Here is a 13375-nt window from a genome sequence, read left to right on the forward strand (position 1 = left end):
ATGTCACAAGAATAAATTAATAAAAAAAAGTTGTTTTTCTGTGTTCAGTTGTGTTAGGATCTCCAGAGCTTGTTGTATTAGAATATTTTGTTTCTAGCATTGCCATAATGTCCTGGTTTTTATTGATTTTGTTTTTATACTGACCTTTAGCCATTTTGTTGACGCTGACATTGCCTGGTTGCTCTTGTGGCCTCCTGGACTTCTTAGGCATGTCTGGGGGTGGAGGAAGCCATTGGTCTAAGGCTAGGGGCTGGTTATCTTCAAACAGCCTATAGATCTTCTCTGCTGATTGTGTCCCATTTGGACTGATAGGTAGGGAATTAGGGTGTGGATGTCTAAAATGTGTGACCCTGTGGTCCTGTAGCTCTCTTCAGGATGACTAGTAGAGACAAAAATCTTAGGCTGGATCTGCCCATCTCTGGAATCCTCAGGATGACAGGAGAAGCTGGGATGTCTGAGTGTGATATCATGTATGTATTGCATCCCAGATCCTCTCCTCTCTCTGAGGAAAAAAACAACATATTGGCATTTCCAAGTCAGCAGGTTAGTAGCTTGCTAGCTCCACAGTCACTGTGCTTCTGGTACTCCGAATCTGCTATGTATTGCCATTTTGAAATGGGACCTTGTGTACTCCTTACTGTCTACCCAATCTCCACAACAGGATGGGTATAACCATGGACAAGAGGCTGAGATTATATCCTGGATATGTGGGAGCTGTCATCAGTGAGGTGAAGGCAGACAGGTTTCCAGAGTCTGGAGGCCTGCCAGACCCATGCATTTCTGGAACTCTTGAAGGATGAAAGCACCAGGTGCCAGGATCATAGAATACCGTGTGTCTCAGTGGCCTAGAACTATATGCATGTCTAGCTACCAGGATGCCTCTTCTTTTCCAGGAAACAAAGATGTTAGCATTTTTGAAGTTAGCATGCAGGATCCTAGCTTGACCCATAGTCTCTGATCTCAAGCTGATCTCTGATCTCACGTACTATACACTCTGAGTGCTGCCATCTTGTAGTCTCAACTAACTCATGGCTTAATGATCCTTTCTTCACTCCTCTCTACTTACATCCTGGGAAAGGACATGTTTATCTTTTGGTCAAGATGAGTCTTTTCTGTCCTACGAATTATATTTCCTTCCAAATCATCATTTGATTTGTGCTTCTTCTACCTGAAATTGTAGCCCTCTTGTTGACTCCCAAATATGCACTATCTTTTCTGCCTTGTCCTTTGTTGGACATGGATGTTCTTTGTAATTATTACCTTTTCATGCTTTCTTTTCTGAAACATGCCTCCATATACTGTAGGGTCTACCTCTTTCTCTCCTACCGATTCTCTTTGAAACTGTGTAATCTGAAACTGAGCACTGACCTTTGTTATACTATTAGTTTTTATGACAGAAATTTATTTGCATTTCCTTTTTTTCCTTAATCCTATCCTCTCACTTGCACTGCAACTTTAAAACAAAAGAAAAGCTAAAGCCATGCTGAAACAAGCTATTGTGTATACTTTATAAATAGTACCCAGATTTTAGTATTTAATTGTTTAGTTGTTGGTTACACATTTTCCTCTAATTTATTCTTCACTTGTTTCCACTCTAGCATCCATATCTATTGATGTGGACTTTGTTTCTCATCAGTTGTTGCTGAACTTCATTTCAATAACTCAACTGTGGACTGGGCTGCCTAGCTTGTCATTAGTGTAGCATATGAATTCCCTAACAGATACCATCATATTATTTTCTTAAAAGTAAAAGGGAAAATAAATAAAACTCTTAAAACACAAGGAAGACAAATGTTTCCCAGTAGCAACCACCATGCTCTTTGCTGTCTTTTATCTCCTACACTTTACAAGATGTTCTGGATACAAATTTGGAGCATCCTCTTGTTTCTGTCTACACTATGTAGATTATCATCTGAACTGCTTTCTATTCCTTCATCCCTGAGTGCTCCCTACAATTTCATCATTTCCATTACTGTATTTTTTAACCTTCCATGATATGAAAATACAATTTATCATTTATAAACATTTTAGAAATAATATTCATTTGTTAACAAATCATTTGTTGAACATTGAAGTATAGATGCCTACACTCCCCTTTGGTTATCTTGTCCACATTCTGCCCCTTCTCTCTCTAACTTTATATTTCAATCATATTTAAATATACATATTTCTCAAGCTGTGAATTCTTAGTAAATTATTGTACATTTTTACTAAAATAACATTTCATTTTTCTCTTATTAAGTTTCTGGCAATTATTTTTATTTTTAATATGATGAATGCCATTTTATCCTTTGTGCATGAATTACTATATGTTGCTAATTAAAGAAAATTATTGACAAATTTTCTGCTAAAATTTTTAAGAAAGTATTCTCCCTTTCTAATTCTTTTAAGTTCATTAACTATTTTGCATACAATTACCTCTGATAAGGAATTACAAATGCAAGCACACACTTATTTGATTTTAATGAAAATTAAATTTGTCACCTACATATAGAAAGGTAACCAAAGATTACTTGTCAATTTATTATACATGCATTCTGAAGAAATAAAAACTTGTCTGTTTTAATTACACTAAACAGTATACCTCTCTGTAAGCAAGTTGATGTGCTTCATTGAGAAATTCCTTAAATAAATAATAACTATGGTGAATCTCTGTATTTTTGAAATGTATAATGCTGATTACAGTGTTATCTTCAACTGAATTCCAGATTTTATAGTACTTCTAGCAAGAGTTTAATGGAGTATGGTGCTAATGAGTCATTGCTAATCTTTTTCCTGAGCTCTGACAGAGTGTTGCTCTATGTGACGAAATAAGTGGTTACTGAGTTTCCATCAACTAATCAACCAAAATTCACATTTCTATCACACTTGTGATTGTTTCTGGGTTTCTATTGTTTTCTATTTACCAGTGTACCATTTAATATTTATTCCTTTCTTTTCAGAGATATCAGCCTACGATGACCTGAACAGAGGGACAGCAAAGAAGCTTGGTGCTGTTGTTGTGGGAATAGAGTAAGAGAGTGATGATACTTCTTACCACAGCTCTTGTGCTGACATCATAGGCTTGGCTTTTCCAGAGTTTGTCATCTAGCCGTGAAAGACCCACAGCCTATGCATTTTTGCTATCTTAATTTTCTTATACTTTTAGTGTCAATGTGTTCTCTAGGACATCAGTATTTACGTTGATTTTTGCCATTTTAGATGTAAGCGTGAGGCCAGAGGAATAAGCATCTTTGTTAGTAATGTTATGTTGTCTCTGAGAACATGAATTACAGGATTCTCAAGCACATAATTTTATCTGTCAGTAACATGTCTTCAAAGTATACTCATTATATGCTTGAGACATTGGATTTTATTTGACCTGTTTATAAACAGTTCGGGATAGAGTGGTTCTTGGTTCTAGATCTATTAGGTGAAAATATTTGAATAATTTGAACATATCAAGACATTATCTAAATGATAAATTTTAATATTCACAACATGATTTTGGCAACATTTATAAAATACCAATATTATGTTAATAATATACCAAAATTATAAGCGAGTGCTTATTATTTTAGGTCCTTGTGTGTGTCCTCCATACTACTGTAATTATCAGCAGTAGTATGAAAAATGCTTAATAGCATATAAATTCCATAGTGCATATGTAGACTTACAGAATTGCACACCTCAGATAAAGTCACCATAAGGAATTTCATGGTTGAGTGTATAATTGGAGCCAGTAGCATGCACTACAGAGTTCTTGTCTTGTTCTTGAAAATGGAATCAGATAAATTGATTAAAATTTTAGAAATAGCTAAACTTTGACAATAATTATGCAGTGACTTTACTCATATAATTTTAAATGTGTCTAACACAGTACAATTTTAGTTAAGCCTTTTAAACAGTGAAATATGTTGATAGTTTAAGAATTTTATAGGCTACCTTTTAAAGTATTTGGTGATCTTTACCTTGAAAAATATTACTGGGTTTTTGGTACTATTTTGCTCAGATTGTTTTAATTTAAAATATTTTAGGCATAGATTAAAACACAAATATTTACAAGGACATTTGGATAAACATTGTTTCATATAATCATGTGAATAATTCACGAATTCTAATGGATCTGAAGGTGATAGAGTCAAAAAGTGAGATAGCTCGACTGAGATGTGGTTTCATAGAACATGGACACAGGCACAGGAAAGGATAAACAAATGCAAAAATAGTCTTATGAATCAAATAAAAAATTTAGTAAGATTCATTGGAATGCTTCAAAATATTCATATTTCAAATTATTCAAATATACTTATATTTACTCTCATGTTTTCTGCATTTAAATTTTATGAATAGTTCTATCAGAGATGGTGTATTGCTTTTGAGTCACCAAGTGCACCGAGGGCCACTGAAGAGTGCAGACTTAATGGTGTGACACTCCTTACAACCAATACTTGAAACCCCTAACCAGAATGTACTTCCCACTTTAAGAAGAAGTTACCAATGAACTCAAGGTTAATTGGTGAGACTTACAATTCAAACAGGGCCATATATCAGTGCATCTGTTGGCGTGAGGGAGATATTTACTTGCATAATTTTAACATTGGCTTTGTTGTGGTTCTGCTTGATTTACCTCTAAAGCTACAGACTTGCTCCTCAGTATCCATTCCCAGCTGCACTTGAAGATTGTATTCTTGTGGTCAAGTTCTTTCTCCAGGATAAAGTTCTTGCAAAATACAGAGTCGATCCTGCTCGCATCTGCATTATGGGAGACAGTTCCGGAGGTACCTTGGCAGCAACAGTGACTCAACAGGTATGTTGTTTATAATATATATGTTTTATTCCTTGCAAAAGAAGCTGTTTGAAGTATTCTTACCATCCAACTAATAACATGTTTTCCTTCCTAATTCATAATTACTATATGTTGATACAGATACTGACCTTCATTTGTGCTGGGCCTTTAAGAAATTGTCTACATTCCTTATAAAAAATATATTTCTATTTTCAAGAGCTTTTCAGTTTGTTATTTAAAAAATGTTTAACTCATGAAAGCTGTCATGGGTTTTACTTGCCAACATGATTGAAACACATGCCAGGATCTCTGCTCATTGGCACAGTCCATTACTTTATGAGACTGCCATCGCACAACCACAGATAACAGAGAAATGACCAAGACTACAGCAGCTGAACTTGTAACCAAGCCTGAGATCCCTCTGGAAGCTGAACTTGCAACAAGAACTTGGCTGCTCTTGGCTCACATGATATTCTCTAATGTGCAATAAGAAAAAAAAAAGGATGATATTCTAAGCTGTGTGATTGAAACTGATATAATGAGTTAGAGATTAAAGATGGGTCACTTCATTAGGGAGCAGCACTGTGAACCCTAAGTTCAAAAGGATCCACCAAGTCATTTAAAAAGACAGAAAGTATGATGAAGGGGTTAGTGAAATAAAGATAAAATAATAGTTACATATTATGATGCCTCAGAAAGTGTCAGAAGTAAAAAAAAATTAACAAGAAAACCCTAGAATTTTGAAGAAAAAGAGACCACTTTGCAATTAACTGAATAAGATTTTATGTATACAGTGTTTAGCCAGGTGGAAATGGCTCACTACTTTAATCCCAGCACTCAAGAAGCAGAGTCAGGCAGTCTTTGAGTTTAAGATCAGTCTGGTCTATAGAGTCAAGTCTAGGACAGCCAGTGCTACACAGAGAAACCCTGTCTCCAAAAGCTAAATATAAAAATATGGAGAGAAACCCTGTCTCAGAAACAAAATATAAGTAAATATATACACATATATACATTCATACATGTATATGTACATCCTGAATACATACATAGTATATATAATTTGTATAACATTAATATATATATATATATATATATATATATATATATATATATATATATTTGCTGTTTTGAGAGAGGTTTTCTCTGTGTAGGTATATATACACACACACACACATACACACACATGCACACACATAGTGTGTTTAACATGAAGTTAGTAATATCATTGGTCCATTTGGAGTGAGGCAAATTGCTCTTTGAGTTTAGGAAGTTATTTTCCTGAATAGGTATTAAAATATACAAACACAAATGTGTATGATTATGATTAAAAATTAAGCATACAATAAAATACATGGCATAGTTGTTGCCAGAATACTAATCTTGTGGTTACAGCTCATAAAATTCATTAACTTTTGACATTTTAATCCTTCAGCTAATTGACAAGAAGTAAATTTGGTTTATGACTTGGCTAAGATAAATAAGAGCACTGAATGCTAAATTAGGAAAGCATGATGGTAGCTTTAGGGATATTAGATTCAAAATATTTTTAACAAAATAAAGTTATTGAGGCCTTGAAAGTTGGCTCAGCAAGTAAGGTCCTGGACACACATGGAAACACACATACAATAAATATGTAATAAATAACATAGTAAAGTTTTGGAAAAATAAGATTATGAAAGAGACACATCAGCAAAGATGATAAGGAGATTAAGAACATGTACTGCAGGACTGAACAAAGAAACCACTTCATAGAGTTACCTCAAGACTAGTCTCTGTTGTGCTGAGATGCCGAAGCCCACACTGCTCCTACTGGCATCCTACCCTCCTACTTCACTCTGTGCACCCTGTTTCACCAGCCACATGAGGAGCCATTAGCATCCTTTGCTTTAGTGTACTGAAACTGCCTTTACATTTGGTTGATATGGTTATTGACATTCTGTTGGAATACTTGCAAGAAAAATCTAGAACAAAGTCAAAAGATTTCACTCACCACATTTATCATAATTTTTCTAGTTTAGGGATCCACCTTTTAGCAACACTGTTTTTGCTTCCAAAGTTCTGGCATCAGGATGATTGAACAGAAGGTCTCAAATGTACAGATTGTAAAGGTATCTTTTGGTCTTATTTTAAGGATGACACTCTTCTTACACAGTCCAAAATGCTTAAAAGGTGATTACTTAGTGATAAAGACAGATATTCCTACCATGAAGTTTTACTAGCTTTATGATAGTAACATTAGGGGGAAAAGAAAAGACTAAGTCACACAGGACAGCACAGAGTGGTGATATTTCATGCCTGGATACTATCCCTCATGGTTTTTCCCTTTATGCAATGTGCCATGGGTTTTAGTTCAGCTTCTTTTGATTTGAAGATTATAAAGTTTTCAACTACTACTGGGAACTACTGTTATTCATTTTTTCTCTTTAGGTTTCAGAATTTTATTTAGTGTCTTTGTATTGTGGTACACATGTTTCTGTAAGTATACATGTGTGTGTGTGCAAAAGCACATGCATGCTTATGTCTTTGAAAGAAATAGGAAGCCAGAAACTGGGTGTTTTTATCTTTATTTACATTATTTTTGCAGCTGAGTCTCTCATAGAGCCTGGAGAACAGAGTCAGCTAGACAGCAGTCCAGTTAACTTCAGGGATTCCCCTTGTGTCAACATTACCCAAACAATGCTGGGGTAACAGATACATGCTGCTATGCTCAGCTTTCTTTGTTCTGGCCACCTGTACTCAGGTCAGAACATACTTTACTGACTAATCCATCACCTCAGTCTCAGGTTTTACTAATTTCTCATTTTCATCCGTACTTCAGTATAAAATTAAAAAGTGAGTCTAAGGTTTAACCCTATTGTAACTCAAGGACAAGCAAGTGTGGTAACTCACTTGGGGGACAGCATTTCTTCTACACCTGAGTGAGATATCACAGAATTGCCTCACTTCTACAGTGTGCTTACCACTGTCTTTTCTGCTAATCCAAGAGACTATTTATTTGTAAAATTCCTACCAAAAGACATTGTGAAGAATAAAGACAACGGAATGAATCCCTTAGGGAATATTTTCGCCCTGAACTTGTAGAACCTCCCTTCAGATGGTTAGCCTTGTGATGGAGATTTCATGGAATTCTTTCATTTCATGTTAAGTTGTTTGCCTTTATGAGAGCACAAACTTGAGAAGGCTTTGCACAGTTTGGGGTTTCCCAAAGTGTTGCGCAGATCCAGTAACTGATGCAGAACTGTTGTAAAAGCTGGTGTTGTACAGCACTCAGGCTCACAGGTCAAGCCTAGGTCCACTGCTGTGGAGTGGACAAGTAGGGATTGTGGCTACAGACTTACAACATTTCTCATCTCTGACAAGAAACAGGAGCCGCACTGCAACATCCACATCCTTTTCCAATGTTCTGATGTTCGTAAATTATTCTATATATTGTCTATCACTTATACCACACTACTTATATAAACGTTAAGTGTTTTCTTTAGCTTGCCAAGTACCAGCAGCCTTTAGCTTATATATGAGCATTAGCAGTTTTATTCCATTATCTTTGTAGATTTAGCCCACTATATTGCTCAGGTTAAAGTTTCTTTTAGAAAAATGAGATGTGTTAATACATGTTTATTATTAGAGCTCTTGAGAGACTGAGAAGGACACTATGCTGGAGAACACCCTTGAGATGTGCACGAAGACATTATTACAAAAACTCCAAAATTACTAAAAACAAATAAATATGCCAAAGTCCAACATTATAGACAAAAAACTCATCGTCCTCACTAAGAGGGAACTGATTATCTTCTTGTTTGGTTGTCATATGTGAACCAATGTGTGAGCAACAGAATGTGTTTCTGCAGATGACAGTAGAATGACATTCTTGTGTCCCTAAACTAATGATTAATTGTTGTGAGAAAAATCCCTTGATAGAGTTTCAGATTGATAAATTTATTTATCTCTGGGCACTAAAAAGAAATTATAAATTATTTACTTTGAAAGCTATTGATTCGCTAATATTTATTATATTTCTAGCTACAGAATGATCACAATTTCAAAGACAGAATTAAGGCACAAGCATTGATGTACCCTTTCCTACAATGGCTTGATATTTCTCTACCATCTCATAAAGAGTATAAAGATGGTCCAATTCTGTTCAGAGAGATGACAATTAAGTTGGTGTCCCGGTATGTGACTGAAGACAAAGTTCTGACCCAGGCGGCACTGAGAAATGAGCACATGCCAACAGAGTCAAGACACCTGTTCAAGTTTGTTAACTGGAGTTATTTTCTTCCTGAGAAGTATAAAAAGAACCATGTTTACACTGAGCCCATTCTTGGCAAACTAAATGCTTCCTATCCAGCACTTATGGACAGCAGGCTGTCCCCTTTGTTAGCCAGTGACTCCCAGTTACAGAATTTGCCACCTACCTACATCCTCACATGTGAACATGATGCCTTAAGAGATGATGCTCTCATTTACATCTCACGGCTTAGAAATGTTGGGGTTCAAATTACTCATGACCACATAGAAAATGGAGTCCATGGAGCCATGTCGTTCACCAGGGCTCCAGTGTTTTTACATGTGGGATTAAAAATGAGAGATAAGTATATTGCTTGGTTAGAGGAAAATCTATAAATGTAGCTAGGTAGTCAGTAAAGCAATCTGATAGTTATATTTTGAACTATTATATGATGAGTGGGTACCAAATGAAGTGCCTGGTAGATAAAGCTACATGTAAACTGAATGAAGATTTCTGTATCTGTGGGAGGCCTGGTGGCACTCAGAGGAAGGACAGCAGGTTGCCAAGAAGAGACTTGATACCCTATGAGAATATACAGGGGGAGGTAATCCCCCTCAGGAACAGTCATAGTGGAGGGGAATAATGGGAAAATGGGGTAGGGGGAGGAATGGGAGGATACAAGGGATGGGATAAACATTGAGATGTAACAAGAATAAATTAATTTTAAAAAACAATTAAAAAAAAAGAAAGTTCCTTTACCCTTTCAATTTTAAAAATATTGCTAAAATGAGGATACTAACTTCATTATCAATATATATTACCATTTGTTGTGAAAGATTTATGCTGAGTATTCAAAAACGGCAGCAGTGAAAATGTGGGTTTGGATATATGCAAAAAAGTTGAGATTCAAGACAGCAATAAGCCAAATTCAGAATGTATTATATAAAAATATTGTTTTTCAATGAAAAGAAATGGAATCATTAGGACTGGATAGGCAGAGAGACAGTTGTATTTTTGTGATTTCAAACCCAGGATGGTCTATGTAGCTAATTCCAGGCCAGTCATTCTTGTATAGTGGGACACTGTCTCACAACAAAAATAAATAGAAAGAATAGTAAAGAAAGGAAGCCATTAATGAGAAGAAAGTGTGATAAAGTACAATTGTAATGACATTTGAATGGACCGAGCATTATTCTGACCTTCTGCAGTGTTTTTTCCTGCTCTGTCCTGTTCATGGATTGATGTAATCTACTCAATCTTAATTTATTTGTTCTTTTCACTCCCTTCCCACAAAGTTTATATACTGCTTGTCAAAAGAACACTTTGTATACTGAAGAAAAAGATCGAATTCACTGCATGTTGTTCCTAAACTTTAAACATTTGGGCCTTACTTAACTTAAACTTTTGTAAGATCAAACTTGAAGGAAACCTATGTGGATTGTATCTATTGCTAGACGATGCCTTTTAATATGTAATGGTACCTAGACAACTATTGATTGCAGTTAGAATTATTTATAGTTTTCCTTTTAATTTTATAGTGAAGAATTGTACACACAGAAACTGCATATCAAGGCTGTTATCTGAGCTGATGATATCCAGACATGCTTGCTCCCCTGTGATGATAGGACCCATACTCTTATCAGCACAAATTAACTCATAAATATCAATATTTCCACTAGGAAACGTTAAAAATCAATGTTTAATTTTCTGTTGTACTTGTGAGTCTCCTATCAGTGTATTGTTAATTTTCTGTTGTCCTGGTGATTCTCCTGTTAGTGTATCATTGCTTGACCTGTTTTGTCTTCTAGCTTTATGCTGAATAAACTTTGTGAAATGGACTTAAGTGTGTGTTGTGAATTTAGTTGGTAATCTACCCTGATCTCCAAACATATTTTCATTAGTGTTTTTCTGCAGCTTGAAACTTTTTGTTCATCTCAACTATGGATAGCTCATTAGTCTCTTAGACATCATCATGTGAGCCTCTTCTTGACATTCAAACACTAAACTATTGCAAAAACATCAGGAAACATTGTCTAAAATGTTTCTTTGTTATTGTTTGTGGAGCCATAACATCATTCTGTTTCCTTTGTAAAAAAGAAAGAATATTGGCAGTCTTAAACCAGACTGGATGAAATTGCTTCCCTTTGTTAACTATCAATGAGAAATTGAGTCAGAATTCAAAAGACATATGTAGACATGGATTATGAATGTGAGGTGACCACTTCTGCTTCCAGAAGTTATTTGAGGAATATACTTGGGAAAAGACAGGAATTGGGTATTTAAACATAACCGATAGAGGAAAGATGACAACTCAGGCACTCTAGAAAGTACCCAACCCAGAACTTGAATAGCAGACTCCTTGATTATGTTCCCTCCAATCCCAAAGGGAACTTTTTGTAATACATCTGTTATTTCTCTTTCTCTGTGGCTTGGTGTTACGTCATTCTCTGTTTTTCAATCCGTTGTTCTTTCCATGGAGTTAGTTTGTTAATTCCCTAGAAAACCACCTGCAATCCTGTTATAGTACTTGGATTTTCAATAAGAATTTGAGAAGATGTCTACTCTAGGTTGGTATGCCTAACTAAAAACTGCAGGGAAGGAATCAGAAGTGGCCGTCATATCTGGCACTCCCAGTGCTCCTTCTGAGTGAGGGCACCTCACTGACCCCAACCACTAGTACCATGGCCAGATACTCCATCCACACTAGGTGTAAGGAGAGTAGGAGACAGGAGATGGTCTCCTACAGTTAAGTAAAGATATCTCCTGAGAAATAAGAATTGGTCATGAGCAGATACTCCTCACCCATGTAACACTGGAGACTTGACCCTAAAGAACTGCTTGTCTTCTCAGGGATGAAGGGTGGGTGGGAAAGGAGAAAGATTCTCTACTCAGTATGCAGAGGAAAGGCCCGTTGAGACAGTCAATTCTGTGTTTGATCCCTAGCCTCATGCTTCTCACTTTGGCCTTCATGTTGTGACATATCTAAGTGTAGGCATCACAGAGTAGACTAGATGAGAGAAGTGAGTTTCTAAACTTCCTCAAGGAGTCAAAACCTGAAACAACCTTGATGTTTCCTGATGTGGAGAAATGAAACTCATATCAAACTGGTTTAGAGTTTAAGTAAAGTGCTTACAATTCAAAGTCAGGTGGCCATGAGTAAGACAGGTGGGAAGTTCGGTGTGGAGAAAAGTTCACTGAGGGCTGGCACCACTGGGGGCTTCAAGTGAATATTTGGAACCAAGATGGCTCCTATAATCTTGTCCTTGCGATCCCTACCAGCTCTTAAGAAGAATAGTATTAATGTCCTCCCTTAAAACTTTAACAACAAAGTACTCACACTTGGGAGCCTCCCCTGTTATTTTCTTGTGGACTGTGATGTCTGAGCTTTGAGAGAATGTTCTAGACTGGAAGAAGCAGCATCTCCCCTAGCTGACTCTCTGGCAGAAAATAACTCTCATCTTAAAAATGTCCTTCTATCAACATGTACCAATTCTTTAATCTATGTTTCACCATGTTCCTGTTGTGGGTACAATAATCTCTGCTGGCCTTAAAAAATCCTTCATCCATGGGAAGCACAATGCTGCTAGAGGAGTGTAGAATAAATAACATAAACACTAACTGTAGAACAGGGGTGGGGTATATAGGGAAAGAGCTTGCCTAACATTTAAGAGGCCCTAGGCTCCATGCCCTATTTAAAAAAATAAATCTTAGCTAAGGTTTCCACAGCTGTGAACAGATCCTGGTGTGGCTTGAGAGATAGCTGGACTGTTTTTTTTTGCTCCAGGAAAATTACCAGCCTGTTGCAGGCCTCTGTGTTTACCAAGACTTTGCAACTTCTTCCAAATGTTGTCAATGAAAAAAAAAAAAAAGGCAGTTGCTAGGAGGCCCCTAGATGTACAGAGGAACACATTTATGTGTAGTCAAAACTACCCACGCATGCACAGTTAGAAGAATAAAAGGGGTGTAAAGCACTGGAGCTCTGAGTCAGACAGCCATGGGTCATTTTTGTTTTCACTTCTCCTGGTTCATGCTTTGAATGACTAAGAGGCAGGTGTAGCATCTAGTTTCACTACATGTCTTAGTTTGGATTCTAATTTTCTGATTCAGACATTGCTTCCCTTAGCCTGAGCCTGATCTGTTCACTACTGAGAGAGGGTCTCAGAGGCCTGAGAGTATTGTTATCTTAATGGACAAAAACGTCCTTGCAGGTTTCCACCAGTGTGCCAGGGACCCTTCTATCTATCTGTAACCAGTGCATAGTGAGCTTATTTTAGATGAAGGTAGTGCCCAAAATTTAACCAACCCAACAAAATAAATAATTTGATTTTGAAAAGGAGTAAATTACTCAAATACACTTTTCTCATAGAAGAGGCACAAATGGC

General features: G+C 36.4%; 1 protein-coding gene across 1 annotated transcript; it reads left to right on the top strand.

Moving 5' to 3' along the window:
- The first annotated feature begins 674 nt into the window (after positions 1–674).
- Positions 675–9388, top strand: LOC127199004 (arylacetamide deacetylase-like 2). Its single transcript, XM_051156904.1, has 4 exons — positions 675–723; positions 2943–3012; positions 4615–4786; positions 8786–9388. Exons 1-4 carry the CDS (start codon positions 675–677, stop codon positions 9386–9388), a joined length of 894 nt encoding a protein of 297 aa, XP_051012861.1.
- Positions 9389–13375: the final 3987 nt, after the last annotated feature.

Source organism: Acomys russatus, chromosome 15 (genome assembly GCF_903995435.1).
Source record: "Acomys russatus chromosome 15, mAcoRus1.1, whole genome shotgun sequence".
NCBI classification, from domain to species: Eukaryota; Metazoa; Chordata; class Mammalia; order Rodentia; family Muridae; genus Acomys; species Acomys russatus.

Bases quoted from the DNA above. Each gene is read 5' to 3' on its own strand.
- LOC127199004 (XM_051156904.1), top strand. From the start codon at position 675: ATGGACAAGAGGCTGAGATTATATCCTGGATATGTGGGAGCTGTCATC. The intron at 3,013-4,614 runs GTAAGAGAGTGA...TTACCTCTAAAG, and splicing joins GCTGTTGTTGTGGGAATAGA to CTACAGACTTGCTCCTCAGT. The intron at 4,787-8,785 runs GTATGTTGTTTA...TTATATTTCTAG, and splicing joins CAGCAACAGTGACTCAACAG to CTACAGAATGATCACAATTT.